The sequence below is a fragment of the Cottoperca gobio genome, chromosome 4, assembly GCF_900634415.1.
Source record: "Cottoperca gobio chromosome 4, fCotGob3.1, whole genome shotgun sequence".
Taxonomy (NCBI): domain Eukaryota; kingdom Metazoa; phylum Chordata; class Actinopteri; order Perciformes; family Bovichtidae; genus Cottoperca; species Cottoperca gobio.
The window spans coordinates 23,788,805-23,816,723 of NC_041358.1; the positions used below are offsets into that span (position 1 = coordinate 23,788,805).

The 27,919-nt window shown below is 42.3% G+C and overlaps 1 protein-coding gene across 1 annotated transcript in view; it reads left to right on the forward strand.

The window, feature by feature from the left end:
* Positions 1 to 2,427: 2,427 nt before the first annotated feature.
* The window catches only part of onecut3a (one cut homeobox 3a), a 32,746-nt gene continuing 7,254 nt past the window's right edge, over positions 2,428 to 27,919 (forward strand). The window contains exon 1 of the mRNA XM_029430100.1: positions 2,428 to 3,460. Within this exon, the coding sequence (XP_029285960.1) occupies positions 2,428 to 3,460 (1,033 nt within the window). The remainder of the gene's footprint in view (positions 3,461 to 27,919) is intronic.

The following is a 27,919-nucleotide window of genomic DNA, read 5'->3' on the forward strand; positions in this document are numbered from 1 at the left end:
AGCTGTTTTTAGTTACATGACCTCGCGTGGTTCAGTGGAGCCCATATAGAATAAAAACACACGAGGGGAGAGAGAGGGAGAGAGGAGGACTGGTATGAAGTTTACAAGTTCTTGGTGAAAGTATAAAACTTTTTAGCGCGTTGTTTTGGGTTGTAAACCCTGGTGAATTAGGAGCAAGGAGCCAGCAATGAAAGTTAACATCCATCACCACCGCGACCAATAAGCTGCTCTGGCCGGCTGGCTGAGCACAGATGACGGATTCGCTGCTGTGCGGGCTTCGGTAATTCATTTTCGATAGCAGTGGTTGCTGGGATCAATACAGGGACATTAACCCAAGCGGACACTGCTGTTCTCCTGATGGCACAAGCCAAAAGCCACCATCCCCCGTTGGCAATCAGCAAAGACACAGTTTTTAGGGTCATTATTTGGGGGGAGAGGAGCTGTGTGCCAAGGCCGCTGATATCACAATTCATCAGTGAAGTTATGGATGGCCTTGACCTAACTGTTGGTAAACACTGGTCAGGGAAATTATTTTATGCAATTTGCAAATGATTAGTGATGCCACTTCCTGGATTGTTGAACTATTTTTTTCCCCAGCTCCGGGTCGAAATCCTAATGGTCTCATTTTACATAACATTGGTGTAAATGCCAGAGCTGATCACTTGGTAACAGTGTTCACATAGTTTACAGAGCAACTAAAGGCCTAGTGAGGGCTGCTGTGATTATTGGTTGCGACACTCTCTCTCTCTCTCTCTCTCTCTCTCTCTCTCTCTCTCTCTCTCTCTCTCTCTCTCTCTCTCTCACACACACACACACACACACACACGCACACACACACACACACACACAAACACACGCACACACAGTGATCGAACATGTCTAAACTGAAACATGTCACAGAGGTGTTGATGTTGTGATTTCTTACAGTTTTTCTGCACTCTCCAATATAACAACACTGCAACACATATTATGTTTGTGATCAGATTTAGTAATTTCCTGTATATTTCCGGCCATATAGGGACAAAATAACACGAAGCACCTTACATTATAACAGAAATTAAATACAATATCACCACAAACTATAGTCCACTGTATATTGCAACCTTATCACTTTTTAAGTAATTTAATATCGGAATATTGGCTTTATTACTCTGGACTGTGCAGGTGCTCGTGACATTGTATCCACCCCATCAGGAAGCAATACCTGGAACAACTAAAGCTATATTTACTTTTTGAAGTAGTTTCTCCTCAGTTTCCACAAAAATCGCGTTAATTCGTTAGACCTACAGGATCCAATCCCTCGATCTCAACCTGCTATATCGCATCCATATTGCGGGTTTCTGCAATAGGCACCAACCTATCGATGCATCTCCTGATCCATACATACTTTGACATTGATGGATTGCTGACCTGGATTGACGTCAGTGAGCAGCACGTTTCATATAGAAGTTTTGTGAAGCACGAAACACTATGTGAGAGTTTATGTGAGGGAGTTTGATTTTCGTGGCCTGAAAACGAGGAGCAAAGATGCGAAAGTGGTCAAAGCCTAGAGGCGAGAATGAAATTAAACTCGAAAGATATATTCAGTCATATTTTTTTTTAAATACATTTACACCATTACAAATACAGCAGTTATTTCAGTAGGCATCAAGAGATGATGCATCTTCAATTTAATGAGTAAAAAATAAAAGGCAGAGGCTGTGAGCTGTGACCTCCTCTTCAAGATAACTTGTGGTTTTCTCATTACACTCGTGGCCTGATGTGCCACATGTCAATTAATATTTAACCTTTAAGAGAGTCATCACATGGTGCTGGCGCCGTGTCAAATGGTGTTATCGGAGAAAACCAGGCGCAAGTCCTTCTTATCCATCTGAGTGTAAATGTTGCACACACTGCAGAGGATTGCACTTCTGTATTTTATCTACACAAGTGTCTAATGCAATCTTTTTCAGGAATTTGAGGTCCAGTGTGCAACATGAACAACCCATGACATAGGGGCCAGTGACGTCAGCTTGGCCCCAGACAGAGTGCGCGAGTGCGAGGATATGCCACGGGGGCGCGCACATGCGCACAGGCTCGGTCTCATCTTAACATGAGCGCAGGCACGTCAATATACACACAGAGAGCAGAGCAGCGCTTTGGGTATAGTAGAAGGTGCTCTACAGCGAGAGAAATCCAGGCAGGCGCAGACACCTTCACACACTGAGCAGAGGTTTGCGGCGCAGTTTGTGTGGCGGCCGGGACCCGATCTTTTAAAACCATGCTGGATTGACTGCAGAGAGGCAACTACAATCAATGGCTTGGCTTTGAAATCGTTCAACATTTATTGGAAAGGAGTGTGAGATAGAACGACAGTGAGAGAGGGAGAGAAGCGAGGGAGAGAGCGAGAGAGTGGCGATAGGGGTGGAAATAAAGATCCTTTCAACGATGGAGCTTACAATGGAAAACATTGGAAATCTGCACGGTGTATCTCACTCCCATCAAACGAGCGACTTAATGAACTCCCAACACGCGCGCCAGTCGTCGCATCGGAACTTGGTGTCGCACGGACGGTCAGCCATGGTGTCCAGCATGGCCTCGATACTGGAAGGTGCAGGGGACTACCGCACAGACCACGCTTTGTCTGGCCCCCTGCATCCGGCAATGACCATGTCGTGCGACTCCGGGATGAGCCTGAGCAGCACCTACACCACACTGACGCCGCTGCAGCATCTGCCACCCATATCCACCGTCTCGGAGAAATTTCACCATCCACACCCACATGCTCACCATCATCCGGCGCACCAGCGACTCGCAGCCGGGAACGTCAGCGGCAGCTTCACCCTGATGAGGGACGACCGCAGCCTCGCCTCCATGGGCAACATCTACGGCCACTACCCCAAAGACATGTCCGGGATGGGGCAGTCTCTATCCCCTCTGTCCAACGGTCTCGGCTCTTTGCACAACTCCCAGCAGACTCTCAGCGCCTACGGTCCTGGAGCTCACCTCTCCAACGACAAGATGATCTCCTCGGGGGGCTTCGAGTCCCACGCAGCCATGCTGTCCCGGGGAGAGGAGCACCTGGCCCGGGGTCTCGGGGGCCATGGGGCCGGGCTCATGACATCCTTGAACGGCTTACACCATCACAGCCATCCGCACTCTCAGGCAAACGGGTCCATGCTGTCAGACCGGGACAGGCAGACGGTGGTGGGAGGAGGGCAGGGAGGTGGGTCAGGGCAGGTGGAGGAGATAAACACCAAGGAGGTGGCACAGCGAATAACAGCAGAGCTCAAGCGCTACAGCATCCCCCAGGCCATCTTTGCTCAGAGGATCTTGTGCCGGTCCCAGGGAACTCTGTCTGACCTGCTGCGGAATCCTAAACCGTGGAGTAAACTCAAGTCTGGCCGGGAGACCTTCAGGAGAATGTGGAAGTGGCTCCAGGAGCCCGAGTTCCAGCGGATGTCGGCGCTCAGGCTTGCAGGTGAGTGAGGAGACAGCTCCCAACCTGAGTGATGTGGAGGGATCAATTAGAAGTCAATGTGGCAAGACTGTCAATAGCTGCTCAAACAGACATTACTAGAAGTTATTAGTCGATTGTATCGAGTAAAACTTCATCATGACAGTTGGGGTGTTAAATGTTGGTGGAAATCTATATTTTGATTGATGCTACAATCCATGATAGTATAAACAGAAGCTGTGCCACACTATATGTGTTATAAACAAAAGCAGGCGAGGTGCAAACAGCAGTCTGCACAGATGTGTTGGTTCTTACGCACATACAGCGGTTTCTTACGCACGAGTACAGCATAGATACATACATCCCTCTCACTCGGCCTTACTCTGCTCTCTCTCACACACAAACAAAAACACACACAGAAAGAGATCAAACAAAGGAAATAAAAGCAGGATGTGATCAAAATTGATTACATCTTGCAGCTATAATACTTTAAAGGTAATACAAACATAGAAATCACTGCAACTCAAATACTCAGTTTTACTTTGGACTCATTTGTATCAAACAAACTTGATGTAGTAATCTAGCACTCCCCCTGTCAAATAAGCGCGTCGGCGCAAACAAGGATCGTCTGAGGCCTGGCCAAAGAGTCGGGGGAGCATGACCTCCTATGGATCAATATTTCAGGTCCAGGCGTCCCCTTTCAGAGTAGCACACTGATAAATGATCGATTTGGATGTGAAAGACGGAGACACAAACAGATGCGTCTTTCTCTGGCCTGTGTTGTCTCCCCTGCACTCTGGGGTATCTTTTCTCCCAAGTTGGTTCAGGGCCTGTTAAACCACTCTGACACTGAGACATTGTGATTATTGTGGTTTGTGAGATTATAGGTGCGGGGTAATCTGGATATTATAACAGGAAGGACCAGGCATCCCTCCTGTTCAGTAAGAGACACATTGTGACACAAAGCCATACTGTCTCTGCACTGTTTTATCTGAATGGTTCAAGTCTTTCATCCATCGTCTTGTTTTTATTGCGCAAACACTAAACGTCGTGATTTGAACCCACATTCCCGCCTCTTTAAACCATTTAACACACCACCTGATTAATAGGATGTAAATGAAAACCAGAGACGTCGCAGTGGGGTTAAAACAGAGATGTGAATGAGAGGTCCCCTCTCATTGATGTTAGCGTAAAGGCCCTGTTTAGACGTGCTGCGCTTCCAAACGTCAATCAGCTCTTCTGTGTCGTATTTCAGCGAACAGTTCAATTAAGCAGATATAGTGGCATATTTTAGTTCCAGTCAATGCCCTATTGAAAAGCACTTAATGGCATGTAAATTGTTCCTTTGCGCATTTAGTGTGGTTCTGGTAAATAAAGATTTAAACACTCCACAATTGTCTCTTTAAGTGCCACTGCTGTTAAAGCTAATTGGGCTGTGGGGTTTTATATCTTCCACACCCGGTATCAGGATAAACCCCCCCAATTCAATTGACATGTTGGAGTGGCACAGTCCTGGGAGTGCACACCTACTGCATATTTTAATGTGGTCAGGTCCAGGGCAGCCTAGGTGTAAGGCGTGGGTGTACGTGCGTGCGTATTTGGTTGTAAAATGGAAAATAGGGATGCACTCTTAATGATCTGCATAATATTAATGTGATCCACGGGCGATATTTTATTAATTATTAAATTTAATTATTATATTTTATGTATTATTTTATAGGCTACATATCAAATAAATAGCCTATGTTTATTGTTCTGTCTTGCAACAGCTGATTGTTGTGCACTCTTTGTGCATTATGCATTACCTGGAGTCACAATAGGTCTCAGAAAAAAAGCCAGTTGGGCAAAATGACTTGTATGTAAATGCACGGAGCAACATTTTACTTATTGCATTTAAAATCACCATTATCATCGGTGCGCATGTGGGCTGGGAGTGGGAGTTGGGGGGTTTGTGATGCTGAAAGTGAGGCTGGGCCATACTCGCTCGGCCACATCAATCAATAAATTCAAATTACTATTCCAAATTCATCACAGTCACACAAATCAATGCAGCTGCCCTGCTTAGCTAATGTGAAAATGCCAGTGTCTGCACACACACACACACACACACACACACACACACACACACACACACACACACACACACACACACATGACAACCCACCCCTGAAACGAAAAGCAGAGCAGAGATAGGCCTTTAGCTGTTTGGGGGGGGGGGGGGGGGGGGATGTTTGCCCTTCACGCTCAACATCTCCTAATGCAACAAGGGCAAAGACCCACAGGCATCCCACCTATTGTGTTCTTCATATGCAGAGCCATTGTACTCATGCAAGCTTTAACCTTTGCTTGTCTTTTATTTCCTGATCATCTTAATGCACATGTTTTCGTCGACTACTGTATAAATAAATAGGCAACTTCATTGTAAAGCTTCACAAATAAGAAAGACGCGGGCAAAGGTTTGGGAGGCATTTAAAGATCGCATTAACGATGAAAACAATTCGTCTTTGCATCTGTGTTGAATTCCACACTCCATCTCAATGTATTTGGTCGGGTCAATACAGCCCTGATCGATAAGGATAGCCAGTGCATCTATCAATTATCCCGCCTCAGCACTCTCCCATTGGTCTCTCCCCTGGAGCAGAGGGGGGAGGCGGGAGCCGGAAAGAGGGGGAAAGAGGACAGCTGTTATAAAAAAAACGGTATTGCACACCTTTTTTTCTCTGCTGTAATCATGTTCCGTTTGTTGTGTGTAATGCACTCTCACCCATTTGTCCTGTGGGGTTTGTGTTATACGGTCATCCGGGTAGTATTCAAGCTTAATACGTCTTTCCAGACAGATGCTGGACAACATTATAATTATGTATTAATTATATCACCAAATGTCCGAAATATTCCCACAAATGGTGTGCTTTGTATTTCTCACTTTGGTGGCAGATATGCTCTCACACGCCTTTATCCTTTCATGTGACAGTGATAAGGCGCATGCCAGGGTCCCTGTGCCTCGGGGGGGAAAAGCGCAGTTGGTTTATTACCATTTGAATGACCGGAGCACGTGCCTGGGAGTGCAGGTCAAGACCCACGGGCCACGGAGGTAAAACTGTGTTAAGAATGAGGGTGGGAGGCCTCCATTCATGTTTCAATGGACTACAGGTAGTTTACACGGGCCTAATCTAAGAGCAATCCCCATCCACCCCCGTCACACTGCGCCCTTTCCCCTCAGCGCGTGCATCTCTGCGATGCCAACATTTGTTAGCCTTGGTAAATACATTTTTATTGAGTTCACCAGTTGCCTTGATTACAGTCTATGCCCTTTAGTTTAGGCTTTTCGATGAAATAGGGCAATTATTATTGCTTTTCTGCAAATACGTAGACATTATCTTGGTTACCTAACCTAGAGAAGGTTACAAACTACTTTGTATTTCCCTCTACGAATTAGTGAGAGAAAGCCTGCAGGTCAGTTCTTAGTGTAACGGTTTCAAGGCGCTGTCCAGAGTGCTGAAATATGAGTCTATCCACATTGCACTGCAGGACATCCTCTCCTCTCTGTGTTGAGGACAGTTCAAGGTGGTGAACTGGAGTTTTACCAATACATAGTTAATAGCATTCTTGTAGGCCTTAAACACCATTATTTCAACCAACAGCTTCCACCCATCGATCAATATCACAATCCACAATCGCGTCAATCACATCACCCTGCATCCTACTTTTCAGTCCAGCACGAAGCCAACCGGGGTTTCCATTTAAATCACATCTCTAGCTTCTTTTTTATTGCAGAATACAAACTGGAGCTCGTCTTTATTTTGGGATGCTCACCGAAATATCCAAGAGCAACACAAATAGTTAAGAGTGGTGCTTCTTTTTGGTCATTTAAGCCGGTTAAAAAGGGTTTAATTGGACAGGGCATTAAGATGTGATTGATGCGGGTTAATCTGAAACAGGATTTTTTTTTTCACGAAGAGATGGCTTGATGTTAGCCTGCGAAATGATCGATTGGTACTTTAATAATTGATGTGTGAGGGGAAGATAGGGGCGATAAACAGTGCAGCTGCGGTTTCAGAGCCTCGTTGTTCGTTAAGCACAGCAACGTGTGCTGTAAGTACTGAAACACGCATGTACAAGCATCGCCTTTGAAATCCTGTGGTGGGAGAGCAACAGTCATTTTCTTGAGGTTATACCTCGAGGCTATTTGGTTTAAATCCCGGGTTCAGTGTAGCTCATACAAGATGACATCTCACGCTTTGCATCATTATCTGCAGTCCGGCGATGAGGAGGCTGGTTATATGTGGTGCTCGTCCAACTTTAAATTAGCATAAATCTTCATGTCATAGGCTGATATGAATATTCATAATTGAATGCATCGTGGGAAGTTTTATAGGAATGGGGGAGGGGAGAGGGGGCGCCTACACTTGCACCCTGATTGATCGTGTTTTGACCAATATCTAGCTTCCTATACGATTCTTATTCACCACCTGCATGACTGCATAACACAGGATAATATCATAGCACGAGCTACAGCTTGCATACGTGTCGCCTCCCCGTTTCTTCTCTCCTGTGTGTATGTGATCGGGATGTAGAGTATGTCTGCGCCACATTGTTAAGGCCGATCTGGCGAGCCCTGAATCTGTATCGATTTCCATTCCCCGGCCTCTGCTTTCCATCTCTCGAGCTGCGCCATGCAACCCCCTCCCATCTCCACCACGCAACACCATTCCCCCCATTAACAGCTCACCCTTCATAACACACAAGAGAATGACTAATAAACGCATGCTCTCACGCTGGCTTTCTGCACATCTCGTCGCATGCTCTGGTCAAAACAGCCAAACGCTGACTCTTAAAATGTGAGAGGTTTAGTAGCTCCGCTCCATTTCCGTGATAGAGACGGATTAGCAGCACCAGACGATTTAAAGTTCACAGCCGTGTCACTCCTTTTCGCTTATTATACATCCCACCCACATTGTTTTGACCAAGTCGACCTTATTATTCAATGTAAATTTAATAGAAATCAGATTAGCGACAGAGGCAGAAATCTGCTCTGTCTCCCACATCTTCACCCATTTCTCTTTTTAGCAACACGCGCACAGACGCGCACAAACCCACACACCTTTCTAATTCACACGGGGAGTGCTTAGCAATTATAAATGCAGTAGAGGTCTGGACTCTGTACAGTCTCGAATATCGTCTCTTCTATTTTAGATGATCAATTCCTACGCTACTCCGTCGCCCCCTCGCCAAACCGGATCGATAGGAGAGAATGACCTTTAAATCAAATTGCTGGCAGAGTCGACTGAATGCATGAGGCTAGCATCAAAGGGTTAATGCCACCGCGTGCGCGCCCCCTCCCAATTCCCAGACAAAAAAAATACAAAGGGCTCAAACCTAAGATCATCATAATTAAATCTCATTATTCGTCATTGCACTCTGGAGTCAAATGTGGGGTGGTGTGTGTGTGTGTGTGTGTGTGTGTGTGTGTGTGTGTGTGTGTGTGAAGAGGCCTGATGAAGAAACAAATCACACGGTGGCTTTTGACCTGCCACAATCTGCAGGGGTTTACGTAAGAGCCGAAGCAAGTGACGGTTCCAAAGAGCAGGCTGTTGTGCAATTAAAATGTTGACCACAGCACATCAGCATTGTCGATGGAGCTCAGCGCGAGCTGTTATGTAACGCCGGGGTGCCCCCCCCCCCCAAAAAAAAACTGGGTCTGCTGCTCCGTGCGTCCCTGCACACAAGAAGTATCGTCTTTCATGCAACGTATAATAATTTGACAGTTTAAAAAAAAGAGTAAATTAATTTGAGATCACACCTTCTTCCCCTCAGATGAGAACATTTATCTTTAAAGATATCAACAATCAGGTTACTGTGATTGTTGCTGATGTAACGTGTCAGATGTCGCTGCTTCCACATAGGGAGGTGTCTTGTACTTGAAATAGAAACACTTTGGCAAAATAAGTAACGGATTACTTTTTTGGGGGAGAGGTTATATATCTTACTCCAGCAGCAGTGGTGTGTCCGCACACTGGCTGCTTATCTGACGCCCTGACAGGCCATCGGTTATTAAAGGCCCCATAATGGCTTGTTTAATGTGCAGTTTAAGAATACAAGGCAAGGACATTGTCCACGCAATTAAAGGGATGTGAGGGAACATATCTAATTGAACACTGTAAGGTTTCTAAAACAGCAAGAAGCCATTTAATCTACCATTAGGTGATATTTGATTTCCGTAGGTGGAAACAGATTATTTCACTTATTTCTCACGGGGATTCACACCTTTAAATGTTGATAAAAAAAAGGGCAATATTTCGAGGGGGAAATAGAAGAATAGAGCTGCATAGGAATATTTTCTTAATATCAAATAAAATAGTCTGCTTTATTAGTTGAAGAAAATAGATTTGAGTCAATACATGAATAAATGAGGTGGTAAAATAGACATTTTAGCAGTCTGTAAAGTAGCCTAGTGGTTTATTGTTTGGTTTTAATGTTTAATCTCTGCCTGAGTCATGAAAAAATAAAACAGCAGGTAAAGACTGAAATATGAAACTTCTCCTGGCCACAAACTGTGTCTCCACCTCTCCGGGACTTTTGGAAGTGCGAGCCTGCAGAATGGTCTGTACGGAACCTCTGTTAAGTCTTTCTGCAGGGTCGATCTCAACAAAACCGCAAATACACACACACACACACACACACACACAAACACACGCGCACATACACACAGTTTATCGTACCCACAGATGCAACCCGAAACTCCGGTTGGGCAACCCCACACAGATCAACAAAGGAACAAAACGACTGTGAAATCAATTGATGAATGAATCAATGTCGGCGCATATAGCCTTTATATTACATGTTATTAAATATAACGAACTGCCTGCTGCGGGTTATTCTGAAATTAATAATTTGTTGCTTTACTGAGCCGATATGAAAATGCTGACTATTGTTTCTTCAGTTAGTTATTCAGGTTTTCTGCAAGAGGTGTGTGTGTGTGTGTGTGTGTGTGTGTGTGTGTGTGTGTGTGTGTGTGTGTGTGTGTGTGTGTTGATTGCAATATTTTTCTTTTGACAGACAAACATAACATGTATTACAGATGAACAGACTGCAGTCTTAATAATGTTTAAACACAAATTCTACATGTTTAAAAATATATTATTTTTCCACATCTGTTTGCATTAGTGGTCGGAATTGTTGCACAGAGAATGACTCGTTTAAATTATTTGGGACTCTCCTGAAATAAATTAAATAAATACTAGGATTTAGTATGTTATCCATTTGATTTGCAAAAGGCAACAAATTAAACTTCGAGAAAAATAAACCCTCATAAAAAAATAAACCCTAACGAGACTAACGTGCTACAGAATATTGAAAGCACTTTATTATTTTAAATCTAATATACTTTGTTTAGTATTGAGAGAAAATAGACCATATAAATGCAATTAGGTTACCGCAATAAGGCTTGGTTTAGAAATATTTCTGTTGACTCTTCACATGATTGAGTGAGAACTGTATTGAATTGAATCTCGAAAATTCGTGCATATTGAAAACCTGTCTGTCTCCCCGTGGAGAGTAAACAGTATCATCTGACTGCAGATCAGTTGGCTGATTCTCCTGCGACAAATAAGAAATTAATAGAGAAGTGACAGCTGACATTTAGAGAATATGAACATATTTCGATACATCCTGTGATTCAAATGTTCTAAATCTGTACACCTCGACATTGTTGGTGTAAATATAGATGGCAGACTTTAACCTAATTGAAGACTCTGAGGTTCTCCTCACAAGAAGAAAATCTCAATTAGTTCTTATTTTCTTTTTATATAATTTATTCCTAACATCAGTTTTCTTTGTGTTTCACAATAAGAGAGCCTCTGACCAATTTACACAGCTTTTAAAAAGTGTGTCGACTGTTTTTTCTTTAGCAAATTAAAAGGAGCTTAAAGGGAGTTTGAGTCCTGGTACACGGTTTCACATCCGCATGAACCCCCAGACGTGCGGGTCTATTGACCGGCCACAGAGCCCACACCACATCCGAAAGATACCCCACAGAGGTGGATTTTTGTTTAAATGTTAATGAATTGTAATACATTTTTTATGAGGTGAATTTTATTTTAAAGCAGTCAAATATTCTTTTTATTGACCATTTTCTAAAAGTAATATGTTTGTGAGTATGAAAGCCCTTTTCTGTATCAGGATTGAATTAAAACGTAATTATTCTAAATGTATAAAAGTAAAAAGAAGCTCTTAATAAATTCATAAATGACATAAACACACACACACTCTCTCACACACACACACACACACACACACAGCGGGCCCACACCTGTTGTCTGTGGGAAATGAAACCTTAGGCCTGCCTGTCTCCACAAAATAAAGCATCATGTTCATTACCGCTATCACGCATAACTGCTCAAAGCAATTATGAATGAAATCAATGATAATCGCAGTTAAGAGTATCACTCCAACAATGGAGCCACTCATACAAATAGATGGCACATGCGGACCAAGGCTGCTATTAAACTGGAGAGAAAAAATAATAATGTAGGTTAAAATTCAGTCATATACGGTTTCTCCCAATCATGCGCTTAAATGGCTGAGTGCATTTAATTATCTAAAACCTCATAAGGAGCGTGATCATCACAGGCAGCAGCCTTTACTGATTATTGAATTTTTTTTAAGCACTATGCAATTTCTGAGGTTTACCACTGGGTTGATAATGACAGGTTGGTGTGAAAACAGAGCTGAATAAAATAATATTTCTCTCAAACTGACAAGAACATAAAATAGTCTGTTTTTGATGTATTTAAAAATTTTTTTTTTTTTTTATCAAAGGTGCTTGACTGTGATAGATGATGGAGCAAATCTAAAAAGGTAAAAGTAAAATGTTGCAGGCAGCTGAGACTCAGACTGAGGTGGGATGTGGGCGAAGGTAACTGAGTTCAGGTTGAGTGTTATTGAAGTGCTGGAGAAGAAATGCCTCGCAGCTGAGTCGCTGGAGAATGCAAACAAACAAATTGTGTCGCTTTATCAGTATATTAACACCAATTCTCACTCATTACATTAAGGGGTATTGAGCTGGAAGTGTTTTGGCCTGGCGAGAAAGAGAGAGCGAAGGGGGGGGGGGCTTGGCATTGCCTTGCAGCACAGAATGAAATAAATGCCACCGTATACAAAGAGGGCCGTGCGGATATACATCAATCTTTAGGGCAACAGCCCATGAGAAACAGCAGATACGTTACTTAATAATAGACTGAAACCTTAACATCAAGTTGCCCAATCATGCTTCAAATAATCTGGAGAAGAGTGCAACTACAAAACTACAAGCAAACTGGCCTTGTATAGAGTGTGTGTGTGTGTGTGTGTGTGTGTGTGTGTGTGTGTGTGTGTGTGTGTGTGTGTGTGTGTGTGTGTGTGTGTGTGTGTGTGTTTGTATAAACGCGCCGAACCGTAACCGGTAAACATGTTTATTGGTAAATTAATTAAATCAGCAGACGTTGACCTCACACACACACACACACACACACACACACACACACACACACACACACACACACACACACACACACACACACACACACACACACACACACACAGTGCTGCAAGATCATAGGTTTGAATAAGCGAAGAGAATAATTTTAGATGCAAATGTGTAATCATGGTTTCATAAAACACTATAGGCATAATATTAGGCCGTTTGACTTTCTCATTATGAGCAGGAAGGGCAGAGGTGATCAATAAATGATTAATGCTGGAGATGGACTCACATCTGCAGGGACAGGACAGAGCAGAGGAGGCCGGAGACGCATGTGAACAAGCAGCAAACACAGAACAGGTGATCATCGTTTACTCATCTTCCCCTCCAACACATCTTTTTAGTGCGCAAAGAAAGCCAGATCATCACGCTTCCTTCCTTTCCTTCCTTCCTGGTGTGTTTTTCGCGTCTCCACCCCCTCCATGAATCTCCTCTTCGGGCCCACTCCTCCCCTCCGAGGCATAATTAATTGGACGAACTGAATTTCACACACGAATTATTCACGAATCTATCGATCGATATTGAACACCCAGGGCCTTTCTCTTAACCTCGCTTGGTTTGTCGTGAAGCAAAGAATATTAATGTCATCAGTGGAAAAGAAATAGGCCTAAGTAATACCCGTTTTTATCCGAGCAGAAAGGAGTTAGTTGAAAAATCACTCATTAGGGAATTTGATAGTTTAAGAGAAAAGACTGCGTGGCCCTCGAGTCGCTGCAGGAGGCCCCTGAATGGACGTTTATGGTGAGAAACTGGGCTTCTGCTTTGTATTTATGGGAACTAATATAACAATAATATAGTAAATACAAAAAAACAACGGGACCCATGATGCACATGTCTTTGTTAATCAGTCTTTGTATGTTTGTGAGCAGCCTGAGGAATCCATTCAAAGTAGGTCAGCTCCTGTTCACAGCTGCATATAGGGAGTAATAGAAATCACATTTCTCTGTGCCCGTGTAGCAGCAGGGTGTGCACCGCAGAAAACACTCAACACCGAACCAGGATTTCTGCTCTTGTCCGGTTGTTCTTTGTGCATGAGTTTTTATGTCCGTCTCTCTGCTCGGTGCCTACTGTAGCTCTAAAAGCTGCAATGATTGATTTTTTTCCTTTTCTACGCCGAGCTTGGTTCAGTAATCAGGGCCCCCTTCCTCACCGATCGATCGATATTGATTACTAAATCCAGCGCCTGTAGCAAAGGCAGCGCACTATGGCGCCCCGTGCAGCCGGGGCCACGGCGAGAGCGACACCTGCCGACCGAAGCGGCACAAAGCAAGCGGTCGATGAGGTGGCAGGACGTGACTCGCCGGTGGGGAGATGTGGAGAGAGAAGCTGGGACTGTCTGAGCTTATTGTGGAGGCACATTAAGAGAGAGACACCCCTCCCATGGCTCAGTTATTATGGCCGTCTGGCACACACAAAAAGAGCAGATTTCTGTCTCTTTAATCTTAACTGTTGGGGATTGTAAGAGAGTCAAGTCCTAACATATGTAAATACAAATACTGACCTGCAGTTAGTTTCCAAAGCCTTCACCCCACAGTTTGTTGTCTTCTTAAAAACAATCCATTAATAGGTTTTTGGAAGAATCCCCTTTCTATTACTAGACAGATCCATGTTGATTTTACAGCCTGTAACTATTCCAATCACTATTCATGATAAGTTAAATGTTCTCTACTTACAGGAGAGTAGACAGCATAAGTCAAAACAAGTCAAAGTGTTGGCTTATACATTGTCTTTGCTTCATTTCCATTGCAAGAAAATAAAGTATATTTATGCAAAAATAGGCAAAACATACACAAAAGCAAACACTTCACATTTTCAGAAATAGGGCCAGTATGTGTGTGTGTGTGTGTGTGTGTGTGTGTGTGCGTGTGCGTGTGTGTGTGTGTGTGTAAAATTACATGCATACCTGTGCAAGGTCACACAACTGGAAAAATCACAGGAGGAAAAGGTCACGCACTGGAGGGAAGTGAAGGTATTCGGGCTAACTGGAAGCTGCATAAAATAAATGGGATGTCAGTCACTTAAATATTGAGATAGTAATAAATCTATATTGATAATAATATTAACTGCATTGCTCCTGAGAGGAAGTTATTCTAAAAGCAAAATCCAATATTAAAAAATGTTGTTGCATCAGTAGCTGTAAATTCACATTTGTAATGAAGTTATATTTAATATCACATATCTAAATTATGTATCCGTGGAACAAATAATAAAATATATTTTTTGGAAATATTTAGCATTTTCACCTTTTACAATAATCCCAGTTCACCCTCTGTTCGGTGAGGTTGCAGTCTGGTGACTGTGGAGACAAGAGGAGTGCACATCAGCACTACTTGCTCCTCCCTGGTCTTCAAACAGACTTCGCTGCATGTTTCGGCTCATTGTCCTGCTGGGAAACGAATCCTCTTCCTCACAAGTCAAAGCCGGAGGGGATCGCATGTCTTTGCTGAGTAGATGGTAGCTCCTCCTCGGTCAGTGGGGAGCTGATGCAGTGCAAGTCCCTACATGTGGAATAGGCAGAGCATCCTCACAGGTGGACATTTATTTTAAAATCACGTTTGCAAACGTAAACAAGAATTTTATCTGGTCTGAAAACAAATGTTTAACTCACTTTGTTGTTGAAGAAAAGGTTTGGAAACTGTTCCTCCCCCATCAAGGCTGCACGTTCCCAACCGTCGTGTGACGTACTGACTGAAGCATGCATTTGCTGCTCAGCTGGTTTTGTCTCTTTGATGCAGATGTTGTTCCGTTTTCGTGAAAAATATCAGCTTAATATATTGTTTGCAAGTGAAAGTAGCTTCAAGTAGAGTGTGCATCAACTCTGCTTTGGAAAACCTCATGAACGTTCAATTAAACTGCAGGTTGTTGCTGGTCTGCATCTTCACGACTGAGGAAAACAATTTGACCTCAAGATGTTTTAATTTCAGGTTTAATTTAATCTCTTCTGACACTGGCAGGGGTAACTAGAAAACATGTTTCATAAAAACAGCTGCATTATATTATGTATACAGTGTGTGTGTGTGTGTGTGTGTGTGTGTGTGTGTGTGTGTGTATTTATATATAAAATGTGGTCAGTGTCTGGTCTATAAGTAAACAATTCACATTATAGATTTGAGGAACATACATGTTAGTTGAATGTTTGGGAACATTTTACCAAGTGATTAAAAAGAAGTTAGATGTCACACTTGATGTACGCTTGAATAAGAAGAATGAAACTGTGGTCTGAGACCAGAATGTGTTTTCAAAGATGATGTTAATGAATGACAATAAATCTATTGGCCCGCTAACGCTTCTCCCTGGAATAGCTGGATAATATCTTGCTTGGTAGGTTAGAGTCATTTGAAGAGATTCATGTTCAGGGTTATAAAGTCCTTGTTATTGTAACTGTAGTGAACACAGGCCTCATAAGTGTCAACAATTCCCTAAATCTTTATGCGACTCCTTTAGTGGTCTGTCCTGTAGCACCTGACCTTCTGAGACTTAACTCTTTATAATTTCAGCACAAAGTCCAAATGATAAAATGACATCCTCCTCCTCCTCCTCCTCCTCGTCATGACTACCCTTAATCCTATAATAAATCAAAGATATATGATGATATACATACTGTACATACAAGCATGCATTTAGACAAATGTGCATGCATCATATTAGCATGTGTGTGATATATACAGCTGCAGTGTTGATGGGAAATATGAATATGATGGATAGGCTCGTGTGCAGGTTAGACATCTGTAGTAAACAGATTGGACTGCAATGGCTGATCAATGGGCTCTGTTCCACTGTAATTAGACACACAGCGCCACTGCTTGGCTCCAGCCACTTCAGCATAATCACAAGCCCCCCCCAAACACACACAGTCGTGCACACACACAAATAGAACTAAAGAGAAAAAAAGAAAAAATCTGTCCTTAAATGCATCAACACACACACACACACACACACACACACACACACACACACACACACACACACACACACACACACACCACACACACACACACACAGCGTGAGAGTGAGACATTATTGAAGGAGAGTATGAAAGTATCAGACAATACCAACGGCAGCAGGTGTAGACCCCACAGGGATGGCATCATTCTCTCTTTCTTTCTCCAATTTGCTCGCGTTTTATTGAGACAGTAGGGAAGCTGAGAGGGACACACAGTCCGTTCTGGCAGGCTTCGATCCTCAGCCAGCAGGGGAACATGTGGCTGCAGAGGTGGTGCCTTAACCTTCCAAACACACACACACACACACACACACGCGCACACACACACTGCTCCTACATCATCTCTGAGCGCCGTTTCTGCCTTTTCACCCTGCTCCTGTCTGCTGCTTTCCACCCGTCTCCTACGAATACTTTGAGTTACAACACACTTACCCACAAAACAGCATTCTATTAACTATTAATTTCTGTGTTCGCTGTCTACAACCTCAACCCGGGTCTGCTGCTTCCGTGCGTCCCCTGCACACAAGAAGTATCGTCTTTCATGCAACGTAAATAATTTTGACAGTTTTAAAAAAAAGAGTAAATTAATTTGAGATCACAACCTTCTTCCCCTCAGATGAGAACAGTTTTCTTTAAAGATATCAAAATCAGGTTACTGTGATTGTTGCTGATGTAACGTGTCAGATGTCGCTGCTTCCACATAGGGAGGTTTCTTGTACTTGAAATAGAAACATTTGGCAAAATAAGTAACGGATTACTTTTTTGGGGGAGAGGTTATATATCTTACTCCCAGCAGCAGGGTGTGTCCGCACACTGGCTGCTTATCTGACGCCCTGACAGGCCATCGGTTATTAAGGCCCCATAATGGCTTGTTTAATGTGCAGTTTAAGAATACAAGGCAAGGACATTGTCCAGCAATTAAAGGGATGTGAGGGAACATATCTAATTGAACACTGTAAGGTTTCTAAAACAGCAAGAAGCCATTTAATCTACCATTAGGTGATATTTGATTTCCGTAGGTGGAAACAGATTATTTCACTTATTTCTCACGGGGATTCACCACCTTTAAATGTTGATAAAAAAAAGGGGCAATATTTTCGAGGGGAAATAGAGAATAGAGCTGCATAGGATATTTTTCTTAATATCAAATAAATAGTCTGCTTTATTAGTTGAAGAAAATCAATACATGAATAAATGATTTGGTAAAATAGACATTTTAGCAGTCTGTAAAGTAGCCTAGTGGTTTTTTGTTTGGTTTTAATGTTTAATCTCTGCCTGAGTCATGAAAAATAAAACAGCAGGAAAGACTGAAATATGAAACTTCTCCTGGCCACAAACTGTGTCTCCACCTCTCCGGACTTTTGGAAGTGCGAGCCTGCAGAATGGTCTGTACGGAACCTCTGTTAAGTCTTTCTGCAGGGTCGATCTCAACAAAACCGCAAATACACACACACACACACACACAAACCACGCGCCACATACACACAGTTTATCGTACCCACAGATGCAACCCGAAACTCCCGGTTGGGCAACCCCACACAGATCAACAAAGGAACAAAACGACTGTGAATGAATCAATTGATGAATGAAATCAATGTCGGCGCATATAGCCTTTATATTACATGTTATTAATATAACGAACTGCCTGCTGCGGGTTATTCTGAAATTAATAATTTGTTGCTTTAACTGAGCCGATATGAAATGCTGACTATTGTTTCTTCATTAGTATTCAGGTTTTCTGCAAAGGTGTGTGTGTGTGTGTGTTGTGTTGTGTGTGTGTGTTTGTGTGTGGTGTGTGTTGTGTGTTGATTGCAATATTTTTCTTTTGACAGCAAACATAACATTATACAGATGAACAGACTGCAGTCTTAATAATGTTTAAACACAAATTCTACATGTTTAAAATATATTATTTTTCCACATCTGTTTGCATTAGTGGTCGGAATGTGTTGCACAGAGAATGAACTCGTTAAATTATTTGGGACTCTCCTGAAATAATTAAATAAATACTAGGATTTAGTTGTTATCCATATTGATTTGCAAAAGGCAACAAATTAACACTTCAGAAAAATAAACCCTCTAAAAAAATAAACCCTAACGAGACTAACGTGCTACAGAATATTGAAAGCACTTTATTATTTTAAAATCTAATATACTTTGTTTAGTATTGAGAGAAAATAGACCATATAAATGCAATTAGGTTACCGCAATAAGGCTTGGTTTAGAAATATTTCTGTTGACTCTTCACATGATTGAGTGAGAACTGTATGAATTGAATCTCGAAAATTCGTGCATATTGAAAACCTGTCTGTCTCCCCGTGGAGAGTAAACAGTATCATCTGACTGCAGATCAGTTGGCTGATGTCTCCTGCGACAAATAAGAAATTAATAAGAGAAGTGACAGCTGACATTTAGAGAATATGAACATATTTCGATACATCCTGTGATTCAAATGTTCTCAATCTGTACACCTCGACATTGTTGGTGTAAATATAGATGGCAGACTTTAACCTAATTGAAGACTCTGAGGTTCTCCCTCACAAGAAGAAAATCTCAATTAGTTCTTATTTTCTTTTTATATAATTTATTCCTAACATCAGTTTTCTTTGTGTTTCACAATAAGAGAGGCCTCTGACCAATTTACACACAGCTTTTAAAAGTGTGTCGACTGTTTTTTCTTTAGCAATTAAAAGGAGCTTAAAGGGAGTTTGAGTCCTGGTACACGGTTTCAATCCGCATGAACCCCCAGACGTGCGGGTCTATTGACCGGCCACAGAGCCCACACCACATCCGAAGATACCCCACGAGTGGATTTTTGTTTAAATGTTAATGGAATTGTAATACATTTTTTATGAGGTGAATTTTATTTTAAAGCAGTCAAATATTCTTTTTATTGACCATTTTTCTAAAAGTATATGTTTGTGAGTATGAAAGCCCTTTCTTATCAGGATTGAATTAAAACGTAATTATTCTAAATGTATAAAAGTAAAAGAAGCTCTTAATAAATTCATAAATGACAAAACACACACACACTCTCTCACCACAACACACACCCACACACACACAGCGGGCCCACACCTGTTTGTCTGTGGAAATGAAACCTAGGCCTGCCTGTCCCACAAAATAAAGCATCATGTTCATTACCGCTATCACGCATAACTGCTCAAAGCAATTATGAATGAATCACATGTAATCGCAGTTAAGAGTATACTCCCACAATGAGGCCACTCATACAAATAGATGGCACATGCGGACCAAGGCTGCTATTAAACTGGAGAGAAAAAATAATAATAGGTTTAAAATTCAGTCATATACGGTTTCTCCCAATCATGCGCTTAAATGGCTGAGTGCATTTAATTATCTAAAACCTCATAAGGAGCGTGATCATCACAGGCAGCACTTTACTGATTATTGAATTTTTTTTAAGCACTATGCAATTTCTGAGGTTTACCACTGGGTTGATAATGACAGGTTGGTGTGAAAACAGAGCTGAATAAATAATATTTCTCTCAAACTGACAAGAACATAAATAGTCTGTTTTTGATGTATTTAAAAATTTTTTTTTTTTTTTATCAAAGGTGCTTGACTGTGATAGATGAGGAGCAAATCTAAAAAGGTAAAAGTAAAATGTTGCAGGCAGCTGAGACTCAGACTGATGGTGGATGTGGGCGAAGGTAACTGAGTTCAGGTTGAGTGTTATTGAAGTGCTGGAGAAGAAATGCCTCGCAGCTGAGTCGCTGGAAATGCAAACAAACAAATTGTGTCGCTTTATCAGTATATTAACACCAATTCTCACTCATTACATAAGGGGTATTGAGCTGGAAGTGTTTTGGCCTGGCGAGAAAGAGAGAGCGAAGGGGGGGGGGGCTTGGCATTGCCTTGCAGCACAGAATGAAATAAATGCCACCGTATACAAAGAGGGCCGTGCGGATATACATCAATCTTTAGGGCAACAGCCCATGAGAAACACAGATACTTACTTAATAATAGACTGAAACTTAACATCAAGTTGCCCAATCATGCTTCAAATAATCTGGAGAAGAGTGCAACTACAAACTCAAGCAAACTGGCCTTGTATAGAGTGTGTGTGTGTGTGTGTGTGTGTGTGTGTGTGTGTGTGTGTGTGTGTGTTGTGTGTGTGTGTGTGTGGTGTGTGTGTGTGTTTTGTATAAACGCGCCGAACCGTAACCGGTAAACATGTTTATTGTAATTAATTAAATCAGCAGACGTTTACCCACACGCACACACACACACACCACACACACACACACACACACACACACACACACACACACACCCACACACACCACACAACACACACACAGTGCTGCAAGATCATAGGTTTGAATAAGCGAAGAGAATAATTTTAGATGCAAATGTGTAATCATGTTTCATAAAACACTATAGGCATAATATTAGGCCGTTTGACTTTCTCATTATGAGCGGAAGGGCGAGGTGATCATAAATGATTAATGCTGGAGATGGACTCACCTCTGCAGGGACAGGACAGAGCAGAGGAGGCCGGAACGCATGTGAACAAGCACAAACACAGAACAGTGATCATCGTTTACTCATCTTCCCTCCAACACATCTTTTTAGTGCGCAAAGAAGCCAGATCATCACGCTTCCTTCCTTTCCTTCCTTCCTGGTGTGTTTTTTCGCGTCTCCACCCCCTCCATGAATCTCCTCTTCGGGCCCCTCCTCCCCTCCGAGGCATAATTATTGGACGAACTGAATTTCACACACATTATTCACGAATCTATCGATCGATATTGAACACCCAGGGCCTTTCTCTTAACCTCGCTTGGTTTGTCGTGAAGCAAAGAATATTAATGTCATCAGTGGAAAAGAAATAGGCCTAAGTAATACCCGTTTTTATCCGAGCAGAAAGGAGTTGAAAAATCACTCATTAGGGAATTTGATAGTTTAAGAGAAAAGACTGCGTGGTGGCCCTCGAGTCGCTGCAGGAGGCCCCTGAATGGACGTTTTATGGTGAGAAACTGGCTTCTGCTTTGTATTTATGGGAACTAATATACAATTATAGTAAATACAAAAAAAAACAACGGGACCCTGATGCACATGTCTTTGTTAATCAGTCTTTGTATGTTTTTGAGCAGCCTGAGGAATCCATTCAAAGTAGGTCGCTCCTGTTCACAGCTGCATATAGGGAGTAATAGAAATCACATTTCTCTGTGCCCGTGTAGCAGCAGGGTGTGCACCGCAAAAAAACTCAACACCGAAACCAGGATTTCTGCTCTTGTCCGGTTTGTTCTTTGTGCATGAGTTTTTATGTCCGTCTCTCTGCTCGGTGCCTACTGTAGCTCTAAAAGCTGCAATGATTGATTTTTTTCCTTTTCTAGCCGAGGCTTGGTTCAGTAATCAGGGCCCCCTTCCTCACCGATCGATCGATATTGATTACTAAATCCAGCGCCTGTAGCAAAGGCCGCGCACTATGGCGCCCCGTGCAGCCGGGGCCACGGCGAGAGCGACACCTGCCGACCGAAGCGGCACAAAAGCACGGTCGATGAGTTGGCAGGACGTGACTCGCCGGTGGGGAGATGGGAGAGAGAAGCTGGGACTGTCTGAGCTTTTGTGGAGGCACATTAGAGAGAGACACCCCTCCCATGGCTCAGTTATTATGGCCGTCTGGCACACAACAAAAAGAGCAGATTTCTGTCTCTTTAATCTTAACTGTTGGGGATGTAAAGAGTCAAGTCCTAACATATGTAATACAAATACTGACCTGCAGTTAGTTTCCAAAGCCTTCACCCCACAGTTTGTTGTCTTCTTAAAAACAATCCATTAATAGGTTTTTGGAAGAATCCCCTTTCTATTACTAGACAGATCCATGTTGATTTTACAGCCTGTAACTATTCCAATCACATTCATGATAAGTTAAATGTTCTCTACTTACAGGAGAGTATACAGCATAAGTCAAACAAGTCAAAGTGTTGGCTTATACATTGTCTTTGCTTCATTCCATTGCAAGAAATAAAGTATATTTATGCAAAAATAGGCAAAACATACACAAAAGCAACACTTCACATTTTTCAGAATAGGGCCAGTATGTGTGTGTGTGTGTGTGTGTGGTGTGTGTGCGTGTGCGGTGTGTGTGTGTGTAAAATTACATGCATACCTGTGCAAGGTCACACAACTGGAACCCATCCACCCCGTCACACTGCGCCCTTTCCCCTCAGCGCGTGCATCTCTGCGATGCCAACATTTGTTAGCCTTGGTAAATACATTTTTATTGAGTTCACCAGTTGCCTTGATTACAGTCTATGCCTTTAGTTTAGGCTTTTCGATGAAATAGGGCAATTATTATTGCTTTTCTGCAAATACGTAGACATATCTTGGTACCTAATCTAGAGAAGGTTACAAACTACTTTGTATTTCCCTCTACGAATTAGTGAGAGAAAGCCTGCAGGTCAGTTCTTAGTGTAACGGTTTCAAGGCGCTGTCCAGAGTGCTGAAATATGAGTCTATCCACATTGCACTGCAGGACATCCTCTCCTCTCTGTGTTGAGGACAGTTCAAGGTGGTGAACTGGAGTTTACCAATACATAGTTAATAGCATTCTTGTAGGCCTTAAACACCATTATTTCAACCAACAGCTTCCACCCATCGATCATATCACAATCCACAATCGCGTCAATCACATCACCCTGCATCCTACTTTTCAGTCCAGCACGAAGCCAACCGGGGTTTCCATTTAAATCACATCTCTAGCTTCTTTTTTATTGCAGAATACAAACTGGAGCTCGTCTTTATTTTGGGATGCTCACCGAAATATCCAAGAGCAACACAAATAGTTAAGAGTGGTGCTTCTTTTTGGTCATTTAAGCCGGTTAAAAAGGGTTTAATTGGACAGGGCATTAAGATGTGATTGATGCGGGTTAATCTGAAACAGGATTTTTTTTTCACGAAGAGATGGCTTGATGTTAGCCTGCGAAATGATCGATTGGTACTTTAATAATTGATGTGTGAGGGGAAGATAGGGGCGATAAACAGTGCAGCTGCGGTTTCAGAGCCTCGTTGTTCGTTAAGCACAGCAACGTGTGCTGTAAGTACTGAAACACGCATGTACAAGCATCGCCTTTGAAATCCTGTGGTGGGAGAGCAACAGTCATTTTCTTGAGGTTATACCTCGAGGCTATTTGGTTTAAATCCCGGGTTCAGTGTAGCTCATACAAGATGACATCTCACGCTTTGCATCATTATCTGCAGTCCGGCGATGAGGAGGCTGGTTATATGTGGTGCTCGTCCAACTTTAAATTAGCATAAATCTTCATGTCATAGGCTGATATGAATATTCATAATTGAATGCATCGTGGGAAGTTTTATAGGAATGGGGGAGGGGAGAGGGGGCGCCTACACTTGCACCCTGATTGATCGTGTTTTGACCAATATCTAGCTTCCTATACGATTCTTATTCACCACCTGCATGACTGCATAACACAGGATAATATCATAGCACGAGCTACAGCTTGCATACGTGTCGCCTCCCCGTTTCTTCTCTCCTGTGTGTATGTGATCGGGATGTAGAGTATGTCTGCGCCACATTGTTAAGGCCGATCTGGCGAGCCCTGAATCTGTATCGATTTCCATTCCCCGGCCTCTGCTTTCCATCTCTCGAGCTGCGCCATGCAACCCCCTCCCATCTCCACCACGCAACACCATTCCCCCCCATTAACAGCTCACCCTTCATAACACACAAGAGAATGACTAATAAACGCATGCTCTCACGCTGGCTTTCTGCACATCTCGTCGCATGCTCTGGTCAAAACAGCCAAACGCTGACTCTTAAAATGTGAGAGGTTTAGTAGCTCCGCTCCATTTCCGTGATAGAGACGGATTAGCAGCACCAGACGATTTAAAGTTCACAGCCGTGTCACTCCTTTTCGCTTATTATACATCCCACCCACATTGTTTTGACCAAGTCGACCTTATTATTCAATGTAAATTTAATAGAAATCAGATTAGCGACAGAGGCAGAAATCTGCTCTGTCTCCCACATCTTCACCCATTTCTCTTTTTAGCAACACGCGCACAGACGCGCACAAACCCACACACCTTTCTAATTCACACGGGGAGTGCTTAGCAATTATAAATGCAGTAGAGGTCTGGACTCTGTACAGTCTCGAATATCGTCTCTTCTATTTAGATGATCAATTCCTACGCTACTCCGTCGCCCCCTCGCCAAACCGGATCGATAGGAGAGAATGACCTTTAAATCAAATTGCTGGCAGAGTCGACTGAATGCATGAGGCTAGCATCAAAGGGTTAATGCCACCGCGTGCGCGCCCCCTCCCAATTCCCAGACAAAAAAAATACAAAGGGCTCAAACCTAAGATCATCATAATTAAATCTCATTATTCGTCATTGCACTCTGGAGTCAAATGTGGGGTGGTGTGTGTGTGGTGTGTGTGTGTGTGTGTGTGTGTGTGTGAAGAGGCCTGATGAAGAAACAAATCACACGGTGGCTTTTGACCTGCCACAATCTGCAGGGGTTTACGTAAGAGCCGAAGCAAGTGACGGTTCCAAAGAGCAGGCTGTTGTGCAATTAAAATGTTGACCACAGCACATCAGCATTGTCGATGGAGCTCAGCGCGAGCTGTTATGTAACGCCGGGGTGCCCCCCCCCCCAAAAAAAAAACTGGGTCTGCTGCTCCGTGCGTCCCTGCACACAAGAAGTATCGTCTTTCATGCAACGTATAATAATTTGACAGTTTAAAAAAAAGAGTAAATTAATTTGAGATCACAACCTTCTTCCCCTCAGATGAGAACATTTATCTTTAAAGATATCAACAATCAGGTTACTGTGATTGTTGCTGATGTAACGTGTCAGATGTCGCTGCTTCCACATAGGGAGGTGTCTTGTACTTGAAATAGAAACACTTTGGCAAAATAAGTAACGGATTACTTTTTTGGGGGAGAGGTTATATATCTTACTCCAGCAGCAGTGGTGTGTCCGCACACTGGCTGCTTATCTGACGCCCTGACAGGCCATCGGTTATTAAAGGCCCCATAATGGCTTGTTTAATGTGCAGTTTAAGAATACAAGGCAAGGACATTGTCCACGCAATTAAAGGGATGTGAGGGAACATATCTAATTGAACACTGTAAGGTTTCTAAAACAGCAAGAAGCCATTTAATCTACCATTAGGTGATATTTGATTTCCGTAGGTGGAAACAGATTATTTCACTTATTTCTCACGGGGATTCACACCTTTAAATGTTGATAAAAAAAAGGGCAATATTTCGAGGGGGAAATAGAAGAATAGAGCTGCATAGGAATATTTTCTTAATATCAAATAAAATAGTCTGCTTTATTAGTTGAAGAAAAGTCAATACATGAATAAATGAGGTGGTAAAATAGACATTTTAGCAGTCTGTAAAGTAGCCTAGTGGTTTATTGTTTGGTTTTAATGTTTAATCTCTGCCTGAGTCATGAAAAAATAAAACAGCAGGTAAAGACTGAAATATGAAACTTCTCCTGGCCACAAACTGTGTCTCCACCTCTCCGGGACTTTTGGAAGTGCGAGCCTGCAGAATGGTCTGTACGGAACCTCTGTTAAGTCTTTCTGCAGGGTCGATCTCAACAAAACCGCAAATACACACACACACACACACACACAAACACACGCGCACATACACACAGTTTATCGTACCCACAGATGCAACCCGAAACTCCGGTTGGGCAACCCCACACAGATCAACAAAGGAACAAAACGACTGTGAAATCAATTGATGAATGAATCAATGTCGGCGCATATAGCCTTTATATTACATGTTATTAAATATAACGAACTGCCTGCTGCGGGTTATTCTGAAATTAATAATTTGTTGCTTTACTGAGCCGATATGAAAATGCTGACTATTGTTTCTTCAGTTAGTTATTCAGGTTTTCTGCAAGAGGTGTGTGTGTGTGTGTGTGTGTGTGTGTGTGTGTGTGTGTGTGTGTGTGTGTGTGTGTGTGTTGATTGCAATATTTTTCTTTTGACAGACAAACATAACATGTATTACAGATGAACAGACTGCAGTCTTAATAATGTTTAAACACAAATTCTACATGTTTAAAAATATATTATTTTTCCACATCTGTTTGCATTAGTGGTCGGAATTGTTGCACAGAGAATGACTCGTTTAAATTATTTGGGACTCTCCTGAAATAAATTAAATAAATACTAGGATTTAGTATGTTATCCATTTGATTTGCAAAAGGCAACAAATTAAACTTCGAGAAAAATAAACCCTCATAAAAAAATAAACCCTAACGAGACTAACGTGCTACAGAATATTGAAAGCACTTTATTATTTTAAATCTAATATACTTTGTTTAGTATTGAGAGAAAATAGACCATATAAATGCAATTAGGTTACCGCAATAAGGCTTGGTTTAGAAATATTTCTGTTGACTCTTCACATGATTGAGTGAGAACTGTATTGAATTGAATCTCGAAAATTCGTGCATATTGAAAACCTGTCTGTCTCCCCGTGGAGAGTAAACAGTATCATCTGACTGCAGATCAGTTGGCTGATTCTCCTGCGACAAATAAGAAATTAATAGAGAAGTGACAGCTGACATTTAGAGAATATGAACATATTTCGATACATCCTGTGATTCAAATGTTCTAAATCTGTACACCTCGACATTGTTGGTGTAAATATAGATGGCAGACTTTAACCTAATTGAAGACTCTGAGGTTCTCCTCACAAGAAGAAAATCTCAATTAGTTCTTATTTTCTTTTTATATAATTTATTCCTAACATCAGTTTTCTTTGTGTTTCACAATAAGAGAGCCTCTGACCAATTTACACAGCTTTTAAAAAGTGTGTCGACTGTTTTTTCTTTAGCAATTAAAAGGAGCTTAAAGGGAGTTTGAGTCCTGGTACACGGTTTCACATCCGCATGAACCCCCAGACGTGCGGGTCTATTGACCGGCCACAGAGCCCACACCACATCCGAAAGATACCCCACAGAGGTGGATTTTTGTTTAAATGTTAATGAATTGTAATACAT